Source organism: Cavia porcellus, unplaced genomic scaffold (assembly GCF_034190915.1).
Source record: "Cavia porcellus strain 051 isolate PalLab524CR breed Dunkin Hartley unplaced genomic scaffold, mCavPor4.1 scaffold_13, whole genome shotgun sequence".
Taxonomy (NCBI): domain Eukaryota; kingdom Metazoa; phylum Chordata; class Mammalia; order Rodentia; family Caviidae; genus Cavia; species Cavia porcellus.
In genome coordinates, this window is record NW_026947496.1 from 30121483 (window position 1) to 30145256 (window position 23774).

Sequence of the window (23774 nt, forward strand, 5' to 3'; positions counted from 1 at the left end):
TGTAAAGAAAATCAGTTTATTGCTTCTCAAAAGCCATGTAGTTGTGGACAGGACTCCAGAAGGGAACCAGCACAGCAGCGCTCCTAGAGGTGGCAACTGTGTGCGTGCTAGGTCTACAAGCTTCTAAAAGCATGTGCATTTTTGCTGAACCTGGAAAGAACCATTACAAAAAAAGGTTAAAAAAAGGTTTAAAAGCATGGCCTGGTGACACAAGTTTGTAATTCTAGCAGTTTGGGATGCTGAGCCAGAGGGACTGGCAAACTCAAACCCAGCCTGGGCAATTTAGCAACTTAATGAGATCCTCAGAGAGGACAGAGGCATGTCTAGTTCTTGACCCATCTCCTGGTTAATTCTCTGAGTTCTTAACAATACCACTCACCAGAACCCTAGCTGTAGAGTGAAGTGGGGAGGGGCTTATGTAAGACTTTCCCCGTTAATCTAAGAGGGATGTTAGTTCACATGCTTATTCTTGGTTCAACATTAATTAAGGAATGTTATTTGCTAAATTACCTTAACTCTGGGCCTCTAACCTTGACAAAGATGATAGTATTTCATACCTTATAAACTCTTGCAACATAATAGGTGAAGATGCAATGTCTACTCTAGATTTTTCAAAATACTGCTTTAAAAAAGATTGTTTTACTCTTTAAAAGCTGTTAGGAAACTTACAGTTTAATAACTTACAGTTGTTAAGTAATGAAAAGTTATTTAAGTCTGACTAGGCCTTCAAGGCAAAAGTAACTAAATCTGTTTAAGATGGGTTGGAGAGAAAGGGAAGGAAAGTGGCATGCAGTGCTGGAGGATGCATCTTCCACTTTAGTTCACAGGTGACTCCAAGTGAGTAACAAGGCAGAGATGTGAGCAAAGCCACATTGCAGCCTGGTAAGAAAGGAACATTTACAAACGGAGGCAGTCAAAATCTTAAACTGGTAAATTCTGGAAAGGGAAAAAGTAAAAAGCTGGTATTAAGAGCAACATAATTTCTTTTTCAATAGAGAATGACAGGGTATCTATATTCATACGGGAAGACAGGAAAAAATCTCAATGAAGGAAATGAAAGACCATGAAAAGGTTCCAGAGGCTGTTAAAAACGTGGCTGAAAATGAAAGCTTTGGCATATTAAAGGAGGCAGAATATTTATCTTTAAAAAAAGACAAGATAGAGATTTATTTTTATTTACTGCAGTGCTGGGGACTGAAGCCAGGGCTTCAAAGGTGCCAGACAAGTGCTCTCCCAGGAGGATCTGACCACTTCAAAATGCAGTGGAAGATGCATTCTCCAACATAGAGTTGGGTAATGGAGCAGATGATTCAACTCGACAGGTAACTGACCACTTCAAAATGCAGTGGAAGATGCATTCTCCAACATAGAGTTTGGGTGATGGAGCAGATGATTCAACTCAACAGAAAAGAATGGAGCCAAATGTGGATTCTACTGGAAACGGCAAATTCAAAATTATTCCTTGATTTTGAGAAGTCGATTACATAAATAACAGCTACTGAATTTTAGCAGACCTCCAAATATGATCGATGCTATTAACTGTCTTTGTAACACAGTGGAGGCTCCAGAAAGATCCAACGTTGCAAGTAAAACTCAAGACAATATTCCTTCCAGATTTCTACTCTCTGCCTCAGCATCAAGAAATCCTGAAATTCTAGAGATGTTGCAATGGTTATCATCATCCTCCGGAAGTATCACTAGTATGTTTTATTCTCATGCAAACATTGAAGTGCTAATTTCTTGTAATAGAGACCAAATTGAGTTTTTCAGAGCACATGTTTATTTAAGAATTAAAAGAAAACAAAAGCATTAAAGCACAGGAATACATCGACTGAATACAATTTGTCTCATTTGGTCTGAAACCTTGAAAAAGTTAGTCTAACTACTTACCTGAGGTAGATTTAGGTTGGCACTGCTTCAAGGGAACCTCCATCCATCTTAAAAATTACCTTCTAGTTTTGATTACAGGCTCCCCAGTGGTCCTCTCCAACCTCAGGTTACACTATATGAACAGTATCAACACCTTTCCCCCCCATGGTTAAAAGCCATCAGACCTGTTTTATATCCCCAAAGTTCTCCACTTGAGGGATGGTCCATCGTTAATTTACTTAAAGACTAGAGACAATTATCAGTTAACTAGTTGAAAGAAGTCACTGTCCTGTTAGTGATATCAATTTTGTCCCCTTCTCCAAGATCTCTAATAAGTAGCCATAAGAACTAATCTTCATTGTCATGTCATACACACCCAATACTATTTTAAATGTTACAACTGTCAAAACTTATAGTAACAGGCATGATTTTCACCAGAGAGGGGAAAATATGTCATGTGTGCTTTACAAGAGCTATTTATAAAAACTAATGAAATATGTTGTATCAAATAAACTTTAAAGACCTATTTCCTAAAGAATCAGATTCTTTGTCACTGTGAGCTATAGCCATTGACTAAGATTATCATGTTCACAGACCAACCACTGGCCAACTCCATGAACCTAAATGCCAATGTACTCTGGAGTTTGAGTCTAAGATAAATCAAACCACAATTTAGAGTCCTGTATTCCAAGTCAGAATATACCTTATTTTGTTGTGACTGCAGTCCTTTAAAAGGTATTTTTCTCTTTCATTGGCAGAACTGAAATAAATACAAAACAGGATCATTCCAAGGCTTGATCTGCTAAACAGCAGGATAATGGGAGTGAAAAGAGTAATTGCTGTGGAGTCAAATGAGAACTCTGTCTAGCAACAAAATATATGTTCACCAGTCCAGAATCTCAAATATAAGCAATTTGTGTTAAATGTCTTTAAATCCTAGGGACAAAACCAAAAACAAAACCAAAAAAACCCAAACCTGAGAAGTGCCTGTTTATACATCCACGGATTATAGTATTTCTAAAGGATGTGAAAGACAAGTCATAACTACCCTGTTAAATTGGAGACAAGTGCTTATCCTTAAACTTTTGGTGCATTTGCCAACCTACTTTTCCCTTCTAGCATCTAGAGTCATGTATTCCAAGCCAAAATACACCTTATTTTGTGGTGACTGCAATCCTTTCCCTGGGATTAAAAGGCATTTTTCTCTTTCATTGGCAGAACTGAAATAAGTTCTTAAAAAATATGGTTCATTCTGAGGCTTGATTTGCTAAACAACAGGATAATGGGAGTGAAAAGAATACCTGCCGTGGAGTCGAGGTACACAAAATGAAAAGTCTTGCTCCTGTATTAGTAACACACCACTGTGCCTTCTTACTCAGACTCAGTTTTCTTTCAGCTTTCCCCTGGCTAGGAGGCAACTAAGAGTATCATCACTGAGAGATGATAAATTAAGCCACAAAAATACAGATATTAACAACAGCAAAACTATTATCCTGGAATTAGAATTTTGAATTGAAAAGAAATTCATAAACCTGCAATTTCAAATACCAATGAAAACTAAAAGATATTCTAGGGAAAAGAAAAAATTTGAGGATATTCCCCAAACTGTGAACACAGTTACAGATGAGTACTCTGCCTTTTTACGAAGTCAATCTATCAAGTAACTGTTGGGAGTGTTTTGACCCAGGGTAAGTGTTCTCTAGCTTGTCACTTCCTTTCACAGCCAGTAAAAGCCTCTCGTGCTACCACGAAATATCATGAGGCAGCATCAACAGTAACACAGTAACACATGCCACATCCTCTATCCCAAGGAATCAGTCCCTTCATTTACTGGATTTCTGATTAAAGTGAAACTAAAGCAATAATTAAGTGATTCAGACAAAATTATCCTCACCTGAGTTACCCATCAGGTCTACTCTGACCTGCTCTAGCTTCTCCTACAAGCTTCTGGTATCTAGAAAACTATTTCCACACCGACTCCATTTAAAGTTATCGCTAACATATGGGTCAACTAACTATGAGAACAGTTCTTCTCATACATGTTATATGTACATAAACAGTTCACCCACAATTAGATCTCTTATTTGGCGCAAACTTCCTGGTATAATGAGTTTTTAGGGGCCCAATAAAAACAGAAGCTTCTAGCAAACCTTTTTTCAGACTCAAGGTGTTTACGTTTTTTTTTCCACTTATGTAGGTTCCCTTATGTACCCCAAGAGCTGATTACTGACAAGCTTTTCTTAAACACCTATAGGGTCTTTGCTCAAACCAATTTTTGTTTTTTTGGGTACAAACCCAAGTAAGGCTCTCCAACTAATGTTTTTGCCATACTCAGGACATATACACAGTTTTTCACCAGCATGGCTTCTCTGATGGGTAAGAAAGTCAGAGTTTTGTTAGGTTTTTTTTTTTTCCCACACTTGCTGGAGGTTTTCCCCAGGATGTTTTTCTGATGTCCAATGAGATGTACATCCTGTTGACACTGAAGGCATTTAAAAGTTGTTCTCTGGGGTGAATTCGCTTGCAATGAGGAGAGCTGAAAGCTCTCGTACTCACTGCAGGTGAAAGATTCCCTACCTGTATGAATCCTGTTGTGAGTGACCAAATTTGAGCTCACACTAGGTTTTCCAACACTCAGCATATATGCAGAGTTTCTCCTTGGAGTGACTGGTAAATTATTTTTTTAGCACAACTCTCTGGGTAATAAAACCACTTCTCACACTTTGTACACTGCAGGCTCTGGTCCCCAATGAAGTCTGAGCTCTCCTCAAAGTCTGATACTCACTTTATATTCATCTTAATGAGTTCTCTGACATGTAAATACTTTTATAGTGTAACTTCTTATCTAGTCAAGACATATGTGAGGCCTCCAAAGCATGGGGATGGCTGAGCTCAAGACCTTTCTCACTCAAATTACAGATGTATGGTTTCTCACCAATGCGTACTGTCTGATGTTGAAGAAGAGCAGAGCTTGGGTGAAAGTTTTTATCACATACACTGTATTTATAATGCAGGTCCTCTGTTTCAGTTCTCATTTTCTGTTGGGCAACAAAATCCATACCAAGGAGGAAACCACTCTCACATGTAGACCACTGATGTGGTTTCTCTTCCATGTGAATTCTTTGATGTACGATAAGGTCTGAACTACAGTTGAAACTTTTCTCATATTCAAGGCATTTAAAAGTGTGAGTATGAGTGGCCTGGTGCCTTATTAGGTTGGCACTCCGAGTAAAACTTCTCATACATTCCAAGCATTTATACGGCTTCTCACCTGTGTGCACTCTCTGGTGCACAATGAGGTCTGATTTCTGGCCAAAGCATTTTTCACAGGCACCACACTTATAGGGCTTCTCCCCAGTATGAACTCTTTTATGTACAATAAAGGCTGATCGGTGTCGATAACTTTTCTCACACTTATTACATTTATAGGGCCTTTCACCAGTGTGAGTTCTCTGGTGGCTAATGAGATCAGATTTCCCACTAAAAGCTTTTTCACACTCCAGACACTTAAACGGTTTCTCACCTGTGTGAGTTCTTCGGTGCCTTATGAGGTTTGTACTTCGACTGAAGCATTTATCACATTCACTACATAGATATGGTTTCTCGCCTGTATGGCTTCGCTGATGGACAAGCAGATCAGAACTCTGACCAAAATTCTTGCCACAAATGTCACATGTATAGAATTTTTTACCTGCATGTGTTCTCTGGTGTCCTGAAAGGGCTAAATGGTGCCAAAAGCTCTTCTCACATTTGCTACATTTATACGGTTTCTCATAATTGTGAATCTTCTGGTGTGAAATAAGATCTGAGCTTTGGATGAAGGTTTTCTCACACATATCACATCTATAAGGTTTCTCCACTGTCTGTGTTCTCTCACACATAATAAGAGCTAAGTTTTCACAGAAGTTTTGTTCACATTCAAGGCACTGGTATATCTGATTGTCTATTTGAGTAATCTCATGCACATGAATAAAAATCTTTTTACCCTTCTGAGGGCATACATGATATATTTTCTTTTTTTGAGTCCTCTGATTATACCTCTCTTCTGAAGTGTACATTTTCTATGACTCTCTTCTAGGGAGTTTTCCAATGGTCTTTCTGACCCATCATTGCCTTTGTAGTCATTTTCTTGAGGAGAACATGGAAGATACATCTGTTTCAAGCCTTTCAGTCATACACAGTCTGCCTTCACAAGTTTCCAGCATCATATACATTAATTCCTTACTTTGTATTTCCAAACCTGTGAGACAAAATAGAAATATTTATAGTCCCATATCTATTAAAAGGATCCTCAAAATTAAAATCTCTGAAGAAAAGAAATTCTGTGTGAGAGCCATAAGTCTTCTAGGTTTTATGTGGGTTGAGTAGTACTTATCCAAAAAATACTTGGGAAGAGAAGCATTTTGGCTTTCCGATTTTGGAGTATTTGCATAAAAATAACAGGATATTTTGGGGATGGGACCCAAGTTTAAACATAAAATTCAGGTAGGTTTCATATCGTCTAAAGGTTTTTATGCAATAATTGTAATAATTTTGTGCAAAAAACAAGGGCTCTTTGTATGGAATAATTGGCACTCAAAAATTACAGATTTTGGTTTCTGAATGTTTGGATTAAGGATGCTTTATCTATATTTAGTTTTCTCTCTGCTAATATAACTGATGATACATATCAGAAACTCCAAGTAACAATTCCTTCCTTTATGAATCTAGGTGACCTCAAAACTAGGCTCATCTTTCCTTTACCTCAGCTGAGAAATCAAGACAAGTCTAATAATAAGTATGCCTGTTCAGAAAGAAAGCAAATCAAAGGGGATTACTTTCCCTATCCTTCACATTTACTCTCTTCAGTAAACTTTTACTATGTTTGACTTGCTCTTCATACATGCAACACTGCCATCCTTCTTCGAACAAGTATAAACTAATGATTGTTTCTGAGTCTTAATTTCAGAGTTTTATTATACTGCACTATAAAGGAACAGTAGGATGGTTATACAATTTTCTGTCTCATTCAACTTTGAAAATCTAAAGTACTTGCAAATTCTTAAAAATATCTTTACCACCAGATTAGAACAGTAAATATAATATAACCAGTTTCTTAATAAGTAACTTTCTTACAAATAAAAACACATTTAAAATAGCTTTAAATGATTTCTTCATAATCAGTATTTTTTATATCATGTTCACTTATGTTTAAGAATTAAAACAGGTACATTACTTTGAGAGAAACAGGCAATCTCATTCATGCACTATATAGGGGGAAAGTCAAAGGGGGAAAAATTCCACTCTTATTTTTGTAAAAGTAGCCAGATATAATCATCTACATGATAAATGAGGAAAACTATCAGCTTTCTACAAGACAGATATACATTTTCACTTACTTCATAAGCACCTGATTACTGCTAATTTATAATATGATGGCATTTCAATTAGACAAAATAAGCCCTACAGGTTTCTATAAACAAAAGCTTTCAGTGGACTAAAGACTAACAGTGATTAATGTGCTCATTCAAAGGATTATGGGTGTTCCTTAAGGAGTACAAGTTCCACCTGTCAATGCCACAGGTAATTGTTTTATAGTAATTTACACATAATTCCAATTAAATTTCTTATCCAAGTTAACACATGAAAAGTCTTTCCAGAAGCAAAAAATAAGGAAACATTTAACAGGAGTCATTTTTTAGAAGTAACTGATCAGGGGCTGGGGATTTAGCTCAGCGGCATAAGCGCCTGCCTTGCAAGCAGGCAGTCGTGAGTTCGATCCCTGGTACCGATAAAAAAGGAAAAAGACCAAAAAAAAAAAAAAGTAACTGATCAAAATTCACCAGCTACTCTTAGAAAGAGGACCTTCCTGGATGGACTCCCTTTCTGTGATGGCTTTTGTATATGCTTAACCAAAAGATGCTTCTATGTGTTATTCCAAGAGCTCACCAAAACACAGATCATGCCACATAGGTAATAAAAAAAAATAGTAGGAGGTAAAAGGTTAATTTGCTCTAGCCTTCTGATAGTACACTAGAATGTCTGCATTTATGATGGTTGTAGGGTCAAGGTGTCATGGTCTGCTCATCAACGGTCCACTCACACACTTCCAAATACAGTATACCAAGAGAGGTATACTGAGTCCCAATGTTAAGCCATGTTGCTGCACAAAGAAACATGACAGAGAAGGAAGCATGGTCAGTACAGCTATTTATCAAATGCCACAATGTGTCAAGATAGCAAAGATGATGAGTGTGGTGAGCAGGAATGCCAGCATATAGCAACAGGTCACAAATGTGAACACAATGGCTACAGCAGAACAGACATCAGTAGAGAAAGCTAAGCTAATGATTTTTATTAACAAAACAGAAGTACACAAAAATAACACTAACACATACATACACATATGCAAACACCCTTCTGCATGCTCCCACCACCTCAATCAGCTTATTCTCTTCACTGCATCTTCTCTTAACCATGGATGACTCTGCCCTTGCTCAATATAAAGACACCATTTCCACTTGTGTACTGGATTCTATCTCTTTTCTTCACAAGGACACCACTCTAGCAACTCTACCCTTCCTCTTACCACCATGTGTTTATTGTTTTATGGGTCATTCTATTTAGCAAACTGTCAATTATTATCTCTCTTCTAAAAACAAGTCTAACCAACAAGAAAATGTCTCTCAACTGGCCCACTCTCAAGCTAGTATTCATTATACTAAACATCCTCAAAAGAAATTAATCTACTTACTGTCGTTATATTAAACATCCTCAAAAGAAATTAATCTACTTAGTGTCTTCAACTCTTATCTCTGAAAGTTTCTGGAATATTTTCCAAACATTCACCCTCACTACTCAACCACAACTGCTCTTGTTAGAAACTACAAGCCCTCAGGGCTGGGGATTTAGCTCAGTGGTGTAAGCGCCTGCCTTGCAAGTGTGCGGACATGAGTTCTATCCCTGGTACTGATAAAAAAAACAAAGAAAAAAAAAACTACAAGCCCCTAAAAAAACTGACACTGTGGCCACTGTGACTCAATTTCCTATTCTTCCCCTACACATTTATACTTTTTACCCTCATTTTTTGCTATTGTTCTAACAAATCAGACCTTACTGTTTCTCCATGGCTTGAAAGGCATAATCTTCAAGGTTCTTTCCCTCAGCTTACATCTCTGCTCAACTGTCACATTCTTTCGAGGCCCTCTCTGGTTATTCTATTCTAAATTAAAATACAGCTTCAAGCCGTGGTGGCTCATGCCTGTAATCCCAGAACTCGGGAGGCTGAGGCAGGAGGATCATTGCGAGTTCAAGACCAGCCTGGGCTACAAAGTGACCTCGTGGCCAGCCTGAACTGCATAGAGACCCTGTCTCAAAAAAGACAAATAAAAATACAGTTTCAACCCAGCTGACACATACATATAGATCCAGGAGACACCGCAGATTGCAATCCTAGCTGACCCAAAGGATCTAGAAGATGTGACACTTAGCATGCTGTGTTAAACACACTATATCATGTCTTCATAATTTATTGCACAGTACTAGACATATTTTTTTGGTCCAAATGATAGCTTTCAGGTGATTTTCATGGAATTGCAGCATTTCTCAAGACTAAAATACTGTTTTCCTCTGCTCATTTGATAATGAGTATCTTTGGATACAAACTTGTATATATATAAACAAGTACATAAACTTGACCCATCAAACAAATCTTTGTTACCCAATAAAATACTTTAAAATTTAGCATGTGTCTGTCCCTAAGATGTAAGTGAATGAAATACTTTTCTATATATTTATTACCAAGATGCTGAGCCAGAGTCCACCTTATTGACTGACACACCTGCTCTTGGGATTTTAAAGAACTGCCTACAATGGTAGGTATCCACAGAAAACACTGCTTTAACTCTGTACCATGTGCATTTTAAGAGCTGTTCATCAAAAAAATCACTAACAACAATATATAATGTAGTAAGCCCCAAACACATTCCTTGTTCTTGTCACTATCAGCCCATAAAACCTTAAGTATCACAGAGAACATTCTTCTTCTTTTCTTCTATTAAACTGAGTTTACCAAGCTAAGTGCCTAGGATCTGTTGTTGGTTACAGTCAGAGGAAGTCAGCAAAGGACCTAGTGCACTAATACTAAGATTCTAGAGTAGCACCAGGCACACAGCTGGCACTTAATAAGCATATCGAATGTAAAAATTGATTCTTGTTGAAATTTCGTCTACTTAATTGTAAAGGAAAAAAAAAAAAAAACTACTGTGATGAGATGTACTCTAAGAGAGAAGAGATACATTTCAAAAGACTGAAGCAATCACAGCTTACCCAGACTCTAGACAGAAGAAAAGCAGCATTCATCTCATGGTCCTGAGAATCTGACTTCTCAAAGCAGATAGTGTTCTGTAAAACACAAGGCCAAGAGGGCAAGAAGCCACAAATGAGAGGATTTAGCACTAGATAAATTTACATACAAGGGATCTAATAGTGAATAAAGAAGAGTTTCCTTAAAAGGAGGAGATGGGTTTTTCTAAAGTAATCTCTAGCTTCTATTCTGTAGAGAATAACAATGATCCTAAACCAACCCATATGACTCTTTGATAAGGTTGAAAATAAAGGTCAACAGAGAAGTCAATGAACTAGGCTCCGGTGGCCCAGGACGGGAGCCACTGGCATCTACTGGGACCTGTGCCATGCTGGAACCTGGAGCACCGGGAAACCAAGCAATATCACCCCTGCAACCCCCGCCCCCCAGGGGCTGTGAGAATCAAACATCTCGTCCCCTGTTGTCCCCCGTCACATCCTGTCCCATCACGCCCGTGGACAACACCACCACTCCCCCACCACCCCTGTTACCAAGTGGGAGCCAGGAGCCAGTGATCTGGACATCCTTTGAGAGGTTGACCATAGGCAATATAGCAAACGGGGGGGGGGGGGGCGCGAGGATTTCCTTCTACCACCTCTTTGAAGGCAAATACTTTTATCCCAGTTTTGCTTTGTTCTAATTAATGGTGTTATTTTAGCCTGTTTTATTTTGTTGAACTTCAATATACATGAAAGTATGGACAGCTATTTTGAAGAGAATGAGAGACTCTCTGACAGCCATTAGTGACTTTCCTATTCTCAGTTTTGAAGACCTCAAATGCCTTCCTCATTCTGTTTGGATCAGTTTCATACTATGTTGTTTTGTATGAATTCTCTTCATGCAAAGACATGGACAACTATTTGGAAGAAAACAAGAGACAGTATGATAGATAGTGATCTCAGGTCATCTAGCTTTGAAATTTGTATCTCTTACATTGCTTTCTTATGTCCTATTTTGTTCTGTTTTGTTATGTTTAATTTTATCCCCTTTAAAAAAAAGTCAATGAACTAGAGAAAAATGATTATAATTCAAAATCCCACTTATTCTGAACAACTTTAAGGCCCAGATTATTTCACAAGATAATTGTAACAAACCTACAAAGGCCAAATAAGCCAAATCATTCAAAAATGTTTTCCAGAAAACTGAAAAAAGGGAACAAGAAAAACAGAGATAACTAATCCTGATGAAAAGCACAGCAAAATTCACAGCCTACTACCACTATCAATGTGAGAAATACCAACAAAAATTTATACTATGTCAAGAATATAATGCACTCTAATCAAGTGGAATTCATTCATTCATTATTAGGAATTTAGTTCCTAATAGTGAGGACATAATGAGTGAAACTCATTAACATGATACCCCATATTTACACATCTATATAGAAAAATCATGTAGCTACTTCCATAGTGCTTCAAGCACTCATCTCTATCCCAAAATGACGCACGGATATTGCTTGTTAAATGTGATACAATCTGCATTTTTTTTATCCTAAAACCAATGCCTTGAATATCTAGTCATTTCCTCTAAGATTAGGAAAAAAGTTAGGAGTTCACCATCTCCTCTCTTATTAAACACTGACTTGGAAATATTATGTAACCAGAAGAGAAACCATATAGTATTGTAATAATTGAGAAGTAGAATGAACCAATGCTAAAACAACTCAAACAATACTGAAAGAAAAAGTTCAAGGATTTATGCTACCTAACTTCAAAACTTATTATAAAGTTACAGTCACCAAAAGAGTGTGCTATTAATGAAAAAGAGACATATAGATGAAAAGAAGAGAATAGAGAGCCCAAAAATATACCCACATAAGTATAATTAGCTGATCTTTAACCAAGGAGTCAAAGAAATTGCAAAAAGTTATACAGGGTTAAAGGGCTAGCTATATGCCTCCCACCAAAGAATTAACACAGAATTTATACCTTTCACAAAAATTAGCTCAAAATGAAGCATACAACACATGAACAGACTTTTAAAAGTGTGATAAATACAATAGAATATTTAGCCATATAGAACAAAGAAATCTTAACAATGTAAGATGAATTTCAAACTACCGTATACCATCATTGATGTACATAGTGTAAAAATGTATACAGTGAACACTTTATTTAAAAGAATAAAATTGTGGTTACCAGAGATTAAAGGATGAGGGGCTATTGTTGGTTAATTTCAATTAGCTGGGAGTAAGTTCAAAAGGTCTATTATATCTCATGGCGATCAATAGTTAATAATAACAAATATAGTTAATAAGCATATTGTAATTTGAACATTCCTGACATTTTAAGTCCTCTCATCACAAAAAAGATATGAAAAATAATGCATGTTAAACAGCTTGATTTAACCACTCCATTATAGATATGTGTGTGCATGTATCTAAATCTTAAGAGTATCTGTATCAAACATGTTAATATATCACAGATTCAAAATTTACTTTTTAAACTGTTTTTTGGACAATAAATGTATTTTTATTTAAGAAATTTCAGGTGATTTCTTTAATACTCATCAGTCATTTAATGAGGTTGTCTTCAAGATAGCCCCTTTTAAAGGAATTTGATGCTTAATCCAGTCATTCCATCTGCCTTGCGGTAATTCTTTTATCTCCAATTAACTTATGGCCAATGACAACTTCAAAACTCCTGGGATCTTATTATCAAAATTTCTTTTGGCAATTCATATTTCAGGAGTCTAGAATTTGAAGTGTACATAGTATTGGTACTTTGTCACATGATCTATACTATATATTATTAACCAATACTTATAATATTGAAAGTCAGTATTTTTCATTATTAGGCAAAATGTTACAGGTCTTACTGTCATCACTGTAAACATTTACTGATGGAAGCATGACTTGTGTGTCTCAATTTTAGCCACAATGACCAGTTTTGGACAGCAATCAACCATGCGCATTCTAATCTAGAATGAGGCTTTGTAAACTTTAAAAACTGATTAGCAAGTTAAACACAAAACAAAAAATTATAAAATTCCTATCCTATTGGAGAAACTCTTGATGACTCTGAGTAAGGCAATGACTTTTTAGATACAACACCGAAGGCCCAATCCATGGAAGAAAACTGTTAAGCTGGACTTCATTAAAATTAAAAACTTGTGCTCTGCAAAAGACATTAAGAAACTGGAAATGTAAACTACCATCTGGAAGAAAATATTTGCAGAAAACACATCTGATAGAGTTGTCCACATATATGAAATATTACAAATGTATTTCATATATACAAACTCTTAGAACTGAATAGAAAAACAAATTGGATTAAAAAAGGGCAACAGACATGCAAAACACTTCTTCAAAGAACATATAAAGATGACTTGTAAGCATATGAATATGTGTTCTATATCACACTGGGAACTTAAAATTAAAATGAGATAATAGTACATGTTTGTTAGTACAGTCAAAATCCCAAGACTGGCAAGATCAAACGCAGGTGAAGCTGCTGAATCATAGGAGTTCTCATTCAATGCAGACAGGACTGCAAGAATGGTACAGATTTTGGAAGTCAGACTTTTGGCAGTTTTTTCAAAAACTAAATATACTTTTACTAAACAACATGTATTTATCCAAATGACTTAAAAATTCATGCTCACATATAATCTGCACCCAAATGTTTACAGTAGCTTTAGTCATAATTGCTAAAACATAGAAACAACCAAGATGTCCTTCAGTAGGCGATGGATAAGTAGTGTGGTTACATCTACACTCTTAACAATACTGTTGAGCGCTAAAAAAGGAAAGCTACTACATCAATGAAAAGATGTGGAAATACCTTAAACAGAAATCACTGATTGAAAGAAGGCAATCTGGAAAAACTATATACAGCACTGTATGATTCCAACTACATGACTCCAAAACACTACATTACATTCTGGAAAAAGCAGAATGGTAATCAGTGAATATGTTCAATCACCACCAAGATTAGTGAGGACAAATAAGTAGAACACAGAAAACTTTCAGGATGTAGAAATGGTACACATGTATAAAGATATATTTGTCAAAATCTGCAAGATATGCAACATAAAAAGTAAACCTTTACGTAACTATGGAGTTTGAGCGATAATGAGTGATTATGATGTGTCAACAGAGATTTACTGCTTATAACAAATGTACCACTTTTGTGCTGTTGAAAGTAGAGGACACTGTGCTATTTATGTGCTGGAGGGGAATGGGATATATGGAAACTTTATTTTTTGCTTCATTTGGCTGTGAATCTAGATGTGTTCTAAAAATAAAGTTCATTGGGGCTGGGGATTTAGCTCAGTGGCATAAGCGCCTGCCTTACAAGCAGGCAGTCGTGAGTTCGATCCCTGGTACCAATAAAAACGAAAAAGACCAAATAAATAAATAAATAAAAATAAAGTTCATTAAAAAATGAAGTAATAAAAAAAGCACATGAAATAATTTTTTAAAAACCAAATTGGCATACATTAAAATACGACAGTACATTTTTAGTCCAGATTGTAGAGAAACAAATATATAGTGCTCATGTTGCAGGAAGTAATGCACATTGTTATGACTTCTGGATGGGAACACAGTACTATAAAACACAGCAAGATACACATTTAATCCTTGACTCAGCAATCTTATTTCTAGAAAGTATCTCTGAAGCCACTCCTCTAATACTATGAAAATATAATGCATAAAAATTATTTATTGTAGCAGTATTCCTAATTGGAAAATAATTTAAAATAACTTGAGTATCCTAATGTTAAGAAAGTGGTTGAACAAGGTATAATGGCACACGCCCATAATCTCAGCACTTGGGAGGATGAGGCCAAAGATCAAGTGAATTTGAGGCCTACCTGGGCTACATAAGTTTGAGGCCAGCCTGCCCTATATAGTAAAACCTTGTCTCAAAAGAATTCCCCCAAAAAGGAAAGTGGTTGGATAAGCAATAATGTATTCACACTATAAAAGAGAATGAGGAGAGTCAGTGTGGTGGTGCACATCTATAATCTTAGGCACTTGAGAAGCGGAGGCAGGAGAATGGCTTTGAGTTTGAGGCTTAGCCTAGATAACAAAGGAAAATGAGGAACACCTTTATGAACCAATGTAGAGTGATTTTCAGCATAAACAGTTAAAAACTGTATTTTGTATAAGAAAATTTTAATTTGTACAAATTAAAACTGATATGACTATCCATTTGGCCAAAAACGAATTAAGGAAAGATAAACTAATACATCTGACTATTGTCACAAAACAGGTGAAAATGGGATCAAAAGACAAGAAAATGGAATTGATGTAAAAAGGTGAAGGAAGACCACTTCAAGACTATATTTTGATATATACATACATTTTTACTTTTAGCACTATATCACATTTTACATATTTAATAAATTAACAAACTAAAGACAGAAAAAATGGTAGCAAAAAACTATAAAATGCAATCCAAGTAAAATCAAGTTTATGTTTTAAATACATAACACAACCACTCACAAGAAGAAAAACAAAACTGTTTAACACAGTAGTAGGACTACTCAAACTTAAAAAGAACTATGAATAACGATTAAACTCTGAACAGGTCTTTGACTCTTTTTTTTTTCCCCCTCCTACTATTAGGAACTAAGATGCTGCCTTGTACTTACAATCTTCCTGCTTCAATCTCCCAGGTACCTGAGATTATAGGTATGTGTCACCGTATCTACCATTCCCCCTGCCCCCACTGCTCATGGTGGTAAGGATGTACCCTAGAATTCAACAAATAAGTACATGTGCTATGGATAATGGCACCTGCATTTCCTACTGCCAGACAATCACAAATACAGAAAAGAAAAAGGTCAGAATGATTCTGTACTATTTAACTGAATTGGATACATGGAGAGAAAATAGAAGTGTGTGTGTGCATGTATGTGTGTGTGCTTTCTTAGTAACATTTGCCAAGAAGTCCCAAAATTGTGTACTCATAAAAATATCAGGGATCAGATTTTGGGTGTTAAGTATTCTCTGAGAGGAACTGAAACTCTTTTGAGAAAAGGTTGATCATAGGTTTGTGTAGAAAGTTAAGAAGAGCTCAGAGCTGGAGATTTAGCTCAGCAGCATAAGTGACTGCTTTGCAATCTCATGGTCACGAGTTTGATCCCCAGTACCAAAAAAAAAACAAAAAAAGAGGTATGCTACAATTATCCTGGGATTAGGATGGAGTTATCATGTACAAATCCTGAATAACGAGATCCAACTAAATCACAGCAATAAAATATATTAACATGGTAAGAATCTGCAATTCTGTGCTCATTAGAGATGGGAAGAGAAAATGTTTTCTTACATTAGAAAGGCCAACAATTAATTGTGAAAAAAAGGTGAAATTTAAAAAAAATTTAAATTAGGCCCAATTTTTAAAAATAAGGCAAAAATTAGCTAGTAGTTTTATGATCATCAAGACAGACATTTCCGCAAGCCATTTAATGATTACAAGGCCTAAAGAGTAACCAAGAGATCACAGTGAATGAAACCAGCACTGAGACAAAGCAACATCACGTGGCTTCTCATAGGATACAGAGGACATCACATCACTTTGGGTACTTTGCCAAAACACGTAACCATTTCAATGCAGGTTCATGAGGAAAGAGCAAACAAACCAAAGTGAGGGAAATGCTACCAAATAATGTAGACATTTCAAAAACAAATAAAAGACAAAATCTGAAAATATGTTTCTCAGTAAAGAGGACACTGTAATTTCATAAAATGACCACAAAACACCTCCCCCCCTTTTACTCTGAAAGATATTAGTAGAATAACTGGCTAAATTTGAATAGTATGTATAGATTACAGTACAGTTTGAATGTTCACTTCCTGACTCTAATCATTTTTTTTTTTTTTTTTTTTTTGGTACTGGGAATAGAACTTAGAACCTTGTACTTACCACGAAGGTGCTTGTGCTGCTGAACTACATCCCCAGTTCCTGACCCTGATAACTGTACCTGCTACGTAAGAGATGTTTTTTGTTTTTGGAGACAGGGTTTCACTAAGTAGTTCAGACTGGCCTTGAACTCACCATGTCACTCAGCACAGGCCGGCTTTGAACTTACTGCAATCCTTTTGCCTCAGTCTCCCAAGTGGTGGCATTACAGGTATGCAACACCAAGACAGTATTCTTCTCTTTAAGAAATAAGCAATTGAGTGTTTCAAACAGGCTTTTCACTTAGGGTTTGAGGAAAGAATTATGCACCACAGAAAATGTATTTAAAAATTATCTTTTCAATTCTCCCCAGAACAAGAGGTACTTAGTAGCATTCCACATATATTGAAGTTATGTAATTCATCATACACTTTAGGACTTACTTTTCTCATAATTTAAAAAAAGGCATTTTGTCTACAACCTGATTTCAAATGGTTAAAAAATACATGGCCATGTGTACACAGAAAAAACAGTAGAATATTAGCATGTAGAGAATACAGGTGAAGAGTATATAGATACTTTTGTATTCTTTTAAGTCTGAATTATTTCAAAATTAAAAGGTTATTTTACCTTGATTTTTCAAAAAACATAGTGGCTGAAGATTGTTATATTCTGGTAGATAAAACTGATAGATAATTTAAGCTCTGGAATCAAGAGTTTTGGTTCAAATTTCCACAGTGCTTGTTTGTAACTATAAGAACTTGGGTTAAGTCACTTACTCCTTCAATTTTAACTTCTTCTGTGATAACACAAGTAAAATATATGCCCCAGGCAGTTGCTGTAAGAACTAGCACACTAAAGATAAAGGACTTTGGTCTGAGAATCTCAATAAATGACAGGTTCTATTTTCTTCCACTTTCACATGTTCAAAACTATTAACACTTATTGAACTCACCCTTTGTACCTGACTTTGTATATCAAGTCTGTTCATAACTTCTTTAAAACGATTAAATGAAATAATTCAGCCAGTTAATGATTAATATGAAGTTTAAAAGAGAAGAAATTCACCTCAAAATCACAAGACAAGACCTGAGCAATTGTTCAAGATGGTGGGTTTATGAGAATTTTGTCTCTTAAAATGTGTATTACTGCCAACCTCAAAAGGAGAGTACAGAAGAAATAAAGCATTGAGTTTGCTAATGGCTTGGCAAACTGATCAGATGACTGCCTAAAGCTATTAGTACCATATGTGCCCTAAACAACCAAGAAAAGTATGGTGCACCAAAAAGAAATTTTTTAATTGAGAAAATCTTCCCCTATCCATGTCTAAACCCTTAAGATGTCAGCACTTAGAAAATAAACAATCTGGTTGTCAAACTTCAAAGTAGACAACACTTCCTGAGTTTAAAATATTGTTTCCTATCCCACCTGGGAGTAAAATCCAGTTTTTACTGCCTTACATAATGTGGTAGCTTTGCCCACCTCAGAGGCTTTAACTTGCTTCTTCGGCCTAGAATACCTCTCTTCCAAATAGCCTGCTCCTTTATTTAAGTCTGTCTCAAAATTAGTCAAAGACGACACCCTACCTTACCTAAGATAGCTCATGTTCCCTTAGTCATTTTATTTCTCTCCATAGCAGTTATCTCTATGTAAGTTCGTAGTACACAACGACCACTACACAGGCCTTAGATTAGGGAATATTTTGTTCCATTTTCAATGATTATAGGCCTTCTCTCATTTAACCCTTCCAATAGCCCTGTAAAATATGTATTATTACCAAGTGTTTATATCCAACAGATAAAAAAAAAAATCTGTTTATAGCAGTGAGTTAATCACTCAAGAACTCACAGCTAGTTAAGTATGAAAGCCCGAGTTTGATATCTATCTTTTTCTGACTTCAGAGCCTGCACATGTAATGGGCATAGGTCGTTATGTAGGAAATCAATCAAGGAGCAATTATTGCAAGCCTATCACGAACCAACAGGCATTCCGGAATGGAGCAGAAAATAGACGTTGGCAGAACAGGGCCCAGGAATTTGCCATTTTAGTGGCTAAGGAAAGGCTGTCACTTTTTGCCGTGTATGTCTCCCATTCCTTCCTGTCCTGCTCCTTTCCAAATCCACATTTCTACAGAAACACAGAGCCTAGTGTGTTACTTACCATAACACAAAAGACTTGACTGACTTCTCTTTTTGCTCCAAAAAGATCTCTAGTCCAGAACTATTCACAATAGTTAATTCTTCCCTCTCCTAAAGGGGAAAAAAAATTTTTGACAATGCAGCTGACTTTGTGAAGTTTGTAATTTTTTAGCGTTTGCCATTTAAATATCGGTCCTATTCAGTCTGGTCAACACCCTTCAATCACATCTTACCTCTTTCCGTCTTTGTTTACATCTTTTCTCTTACCAGAACTATCAGAAAGTTCCTTCCTGACATGCTCTACACAAAATATCAAAAATCTTTCAAAAAAACCATAGGCCTTATTTTCTTGGTTATTTGAACTTTTCTTCTGCTAATTTTGTATTATCCCAATTTCTAAGGCTAAAGATTCATTTTTCCAACACTACAAACCTCAAAGTGCAAGAGTGATATATTTACAATACAAATTTATATACGTTTCAGGCCTCCGAATGAAATGGTTATGGGACGATTAAAAAAACCAAATTCTGCAAACAGATTCTACTGCAATACAACTAATCTTTGCACTGACGAATGGAGAGGGATTTATTCAACATCCTTGATTTTCCCCCATGCATATAAATGCTGTCTGGCGTAGACAAGTATTTATTCCACAAACTATTAGGCTGAAAAGGTCTTAACTTTTCAGGGACCGTGGCACAATCCTGTTTCTACATCGCGGAGGGGCCGGCTGCTCCCCTCCCCCCGCCGCCACCCCACCCCACCCCACCCCACCCCCGACAGGGCCCGCAGCGCTCACACAGCAGCCCCCGGAGCCGCCCCTCGGCCTGCGGGAGGCACTTCCGGTTACTGGCGAACACTCGGATCCGGCTTCCAGGCGGCCGTAGGCTTCGCAGCAAGGGCTCAGGAGGTTTAGTTTCCAGAGGGAAAGAAAGCGAGTCTGAGAGGGCTACGAGAACTCGGAGCAACTCCCTTGACGCTAACCGGTGAGGGGGAGGCCGCGCTCTCGGGGCCGACGAGGGCGGATACGCAAACCCTTTCAGTCCAGTTAGGAGGCGCCCGCACAGCTCCACCCCCGTGGGCCACGTGACCTCCGCACGACGACGAAAAGCTACACCCCCAGCCTCCGAGCCAATGGGTATAGAGGTTCCGGGAGGGGGCAGGGCATAGGGGCGCATGCACCTGGGGCCTTCTGGTCAGTGCACTCTTGTAGTGCTGAGCGGTTGCGGGAGACCTCTACTATCTGTCTTGCACAAATTATTGCCGGTGGCTCCGCAGCTTGTATTGCAATCTCCAACATCTGTTCTCTTTCCTCACGCTTAGTCCAGGATTAGCGTCACGTAGATGCTCCAGATTCCGAGAAAAACAACCCAGATTGTGTGGAAGAGATGGGGGATTCTAGCGGAAGCGCTAGCCACGAGCTGCTTGGAGAGCTTTGAAAGAGGAGTAGTGGGGTCCTCGTGTGGCGGAGGAAACAGCGCAGGAAAAAGGAGGGTTGGAGGATCCCCGATCTTCCTGATTGTGCTTCAAGGCTGGAATAAGCTGAAAGTAATCACCGGTGTGTGGTGGAACAGAGTTGAGATTTCCTAAAGAGTGAATAGTACATATTTTCCCTGCTCAGTTAGTGGAGAGAAAACGTTTTTTAAATCTCTGGACGTCGTGGGGCGTGGTGGCGCGCGCCTGTAATGCCAGCACTTTTGGGAGGTTGAAGCCGCAGTATCGCCAGAAATCCGAGATGAGGATGGACTGCATATGGAGACCCTATTTCAAAAAAGAAAAAAAGCCCCCAGATATCAAAAGGGAATTTATTCTGTATAGAAGACTGCAATATGGTCCAGGGCTTGGATTGGGAGCTACGTTTTGATATTAGGGACCAGGAAGGACAGCTACCTGTTCAAAAGTAATCGTGTTTCTCCTTTTGGAATTCTGCAGAGGAACCGCAGGGTATTTATTTTCATTTTTGCTTTATATGAAACCTCGTCAGTGAGGCGAAAATATTTTACTCTGGGTCATCTTGTTATTTAAGTAATAACTTTTAGTAACAGTGTAAGGTATGTGTGAAACACTTCTAATCACTTTTCGCGAGTTGTTGCATTCAGCTGTGACATAAATGGCATTACATGTATGTTGCTGTCTTGGGAAGAAACTGGTGCACAAAGTCTGACTTGCCAAGAAAATATGTTTAGGAACTGGTGATACTGAATTGTGAACTGTGTGGTACCAGATCTGATGCTTGCAGTCGGTGTTCTCATGGCTGCTGAAGTAAAGAAACGTTGTGGAAAAGTATTGGAAAAATTAAGCAAACTTTATTCTGCTTTATTTATAAGGAGGTCTAGATTAGTGTTGAACTCTGTAACCTTTTGTTTCAAGAGGTGTTGGCCCAAAGTGCTAATTATGTGAGTTCACTTGATATTTATCAAACACCTCTAATTCACCTAATATGCTGGATATTAGGAATTTAAACACAAGTAAGACTCAGGACCATTCCTCGGTCTAGAATGGAAACCAGAGGCATCAGAAGTAGTGTGTTGTAGATAGAACTTGCCTAAGGTAGTCTGGAACTCCCAGAGATGGGGTACTTATTTTCTGGGGATTTAGCTCAGTGGCATAAGCGCCTGCCTTGCAAGCAGGCAGTCGTGAGTTCGATCCCTGGTACCAAAAAAAAAAAAAAAAAAAAAAAAAAAGAGTTAAGACTTTGAGAAAAAGGACAGAGTAGAAGAGAAGGCATAAAGTAAACGAATAGAAGCAAGGACTTGGTTGAAGATGAGACTAAATAGAAGACAGGAAAATTGCAAATATTTGCATCTAATTTTAGTTGGTGAACTAGAAAATAATTTTGTAGGAAATAGAAAGCCATTCCTAGGATTTTAAAGTATTTTTTGTTTTGTTTTTAGTTTTAAGCATGACAAGGATAAAAAGAAGGTTCGGCAAACAAATTATGAGGAAAATAAAAATAGAATGTAGCAATCTAGAGAGGAGAGTTTCAGTGGAGAAATTAATAGCAGTGTCAAATATTAGGAAGAAATCAGGTGAGATAAACACGAAAGTCTATTGGATAATGTTTCCATGGTATATACCAGTGATGGTGAACTTTTTGGAGACTGGTGTTCAAACTGCAACCTAAAACCCATTTATTTATCACAAAGTGCCAACATTACAGTTAAACATGCATATTGACATTTGTTTAAAAAAACAACTCATACATTTACATCTTTTGTCTTAAAAGACAAATATAATAGCAAAGCTTTCAATGCTGCAGTTTTTTATTGAAAGATAAAAGTTTGCATTTGGCATGCCTTTGCATACTTAAAGTGAACTCTGTGTGTGTGTGATCTTAAGACAGGGTCTCACTCTATTCAGACTGGCCTTGATCTCATGGCAATCCTGCTGCCTCAGCCTTCCAAGTACTGAGATTACAGGTGTGCACCATCACTCCTGGCCAATGTGATCTTTGCTTTTGAATGTATGCTGATAATTTGTCACACCTTGACTGGAATGACTTGGCTCCGGCGCTGACAAAGAAGGCTTTACATGCCTGCTGCAGCACACAAACCGTAAATTCACCACTGTTATATACTAGGTTCCAGGAATTGTTATAAGAACTTAATATATAGCTCATATAATTGTCCAATAATCAGATGTTTAATCCTCACAACCCCATTTTATAAATGAGGAAATCAAAGTTCAGAAAGATTATTTGAGCCTGCTCATATAAATGATAAGAGGTAGAGTGAGGATTTAAACACAGGCTGTTTTGTGATTGAGTCTGCATGTGAAGACGATCTGAGTTTAGAAATCAAAAGGTGGCTTTCATCTTTGTTACTACAGCTTCTGTGGATTGTAGTAAAAAGAAAAATGGGCACACAGGCAATTTCTTCTGCTTTTTGCAGACTCTTGGCTATGAAGTTGAACAGAGAGTACATAACTACCAGAGATCTCAGGATTTATACAGGAAGCTGAACCTCGGGCTTCAGGATAGAATAATTTTGGTATGTTGCTAGCAGGAAAATGTATTAGAGAAAAGATGAAGATTCCAAAAAGGGAGATTTGATATAGAGAGTCCCCCTCAGGAAAAAGAAGAGACTGAGTTCTGCAGAAGTGGAGAATAATTAGCTTTAAACAGGAGAATGGATTTGTGCTAATTACTCTGGTCTTGTTCAGAAACTTTAATTATAGAATTTGGAGGGAAGATCCCAACTGGCCACTGGTGTCATATTTGTCAAGCTCTCAGGGTTTTTTATTTGTTGTTTCCCAGAACCTGGGTCAGAGGAAATACATGTATTTTCATTTTTTAAAATCCTATCTGATTTAATCCAAAGCTAACAACCAACTGCATTTTTAAGGGAAGTACATCATTGTGTTGATGCTTCATCTATTCTTATGGGACGACATCGCTGCTTTTTATTTCCTGATTTCCTAAGGCATCTTAGATTTTCCCACTGAAGTACACATAAAAGAAAGAATAAATACAAAACTAATCATGTAAATTGCACTCTACATTATGATCTAGTTGAGCACTGAAAATAGTAACGAAGAAAAACTTTGTTCCTCCTCTTTAAAAATAATACTTGAAAG

At 37.2% G+C, this 23774-nt stretch overlaps 1 protein-coding gene, 1 long non-coding RNA gene and 1 other non-coding gene across 16 annotated transcripts in view; 1 reads left to right on the forward strand and 2 right to left on the reverse strand.

The window, feature by feature from the left end:
* On the reverse strand, positions 1-20250 carry Znf322 (zinc finger protein 322). 10 transcript variants are annotated; one of them, XR_010051203.1, is made up of 7 exons: positions 19999-20250; positions 19222-19310; positions 10177-10251; positions 2573-6109; positions 1515-1654; positions 1332-1431; positions 1-150 (listed from the first exon to the last, which is right to left on the reverse strand). XR_010051203.1 is itself a non-coding variant. In XM_063260009.1 (4 exons), the coding sequence occupies exon 4, from the start codon at positions 5925-5927 to the stop codon at positions 4719-4721; it is 1209 nt and encodes a 402-aa protein (XP_063116079.1). In that variant the 5' UTR covers positions 5928-6109; positions 10177-10251; positions 19222-19310; positions 19999-20250; the 3' UTR covers positions 1758-4718. The 10 variants fall into 10 exon arrangements, 3 of the variants coding, with proteins under 3 accessions (XP_063116079.1, XP_063116080.1, XP_063116081.1); XR_010051202.1 differs by having other exon boundaries at positions 1332-1434; XR_010051204.1 differs by having other exon boundaries at positions 1249-1434.
* Positions 13013-13145, reverse strand: LOC111756493 (small nucleolar RNA SNORA1). The gene has a single exon (XR_002790977.1). It is a non-coding gene; the product is annotated as a small nucleolar RNA SNORA1 (small nucleolar RNA).
* Positions 20059-23774, forward strand: part of LOC106027460 (uncharacterized) — a 22697-nt gene continuing 18981 nt past the window's right edge. For 3 of the 5 annotated variants that reach the window (XR_001201064.2, XR_010051209.1, XR_010051210.1), the window contains exon 1: positions 20271-21143. This is a non-coding gene — a long non-coding RNA (uncharacterized LOC106027460). Of the gene's footprint in view, positions 20186-20270; positions 21251-23774 lie in introns of those variants that run through there. The other 2 variants (XR_010051212.1, XR_010051211.1) reach the window with 2 other exon arrangements.

What these genes read in the sequence shown, in the direction of transcription:
- Znf322 (XM_063260010.1), bottom strand. Translation starts at nt 5,927, where the DNA reads ATGTACACTTCAGAAGAGAGGTATAATCAGAGGACTCAAAAAAAGAAA.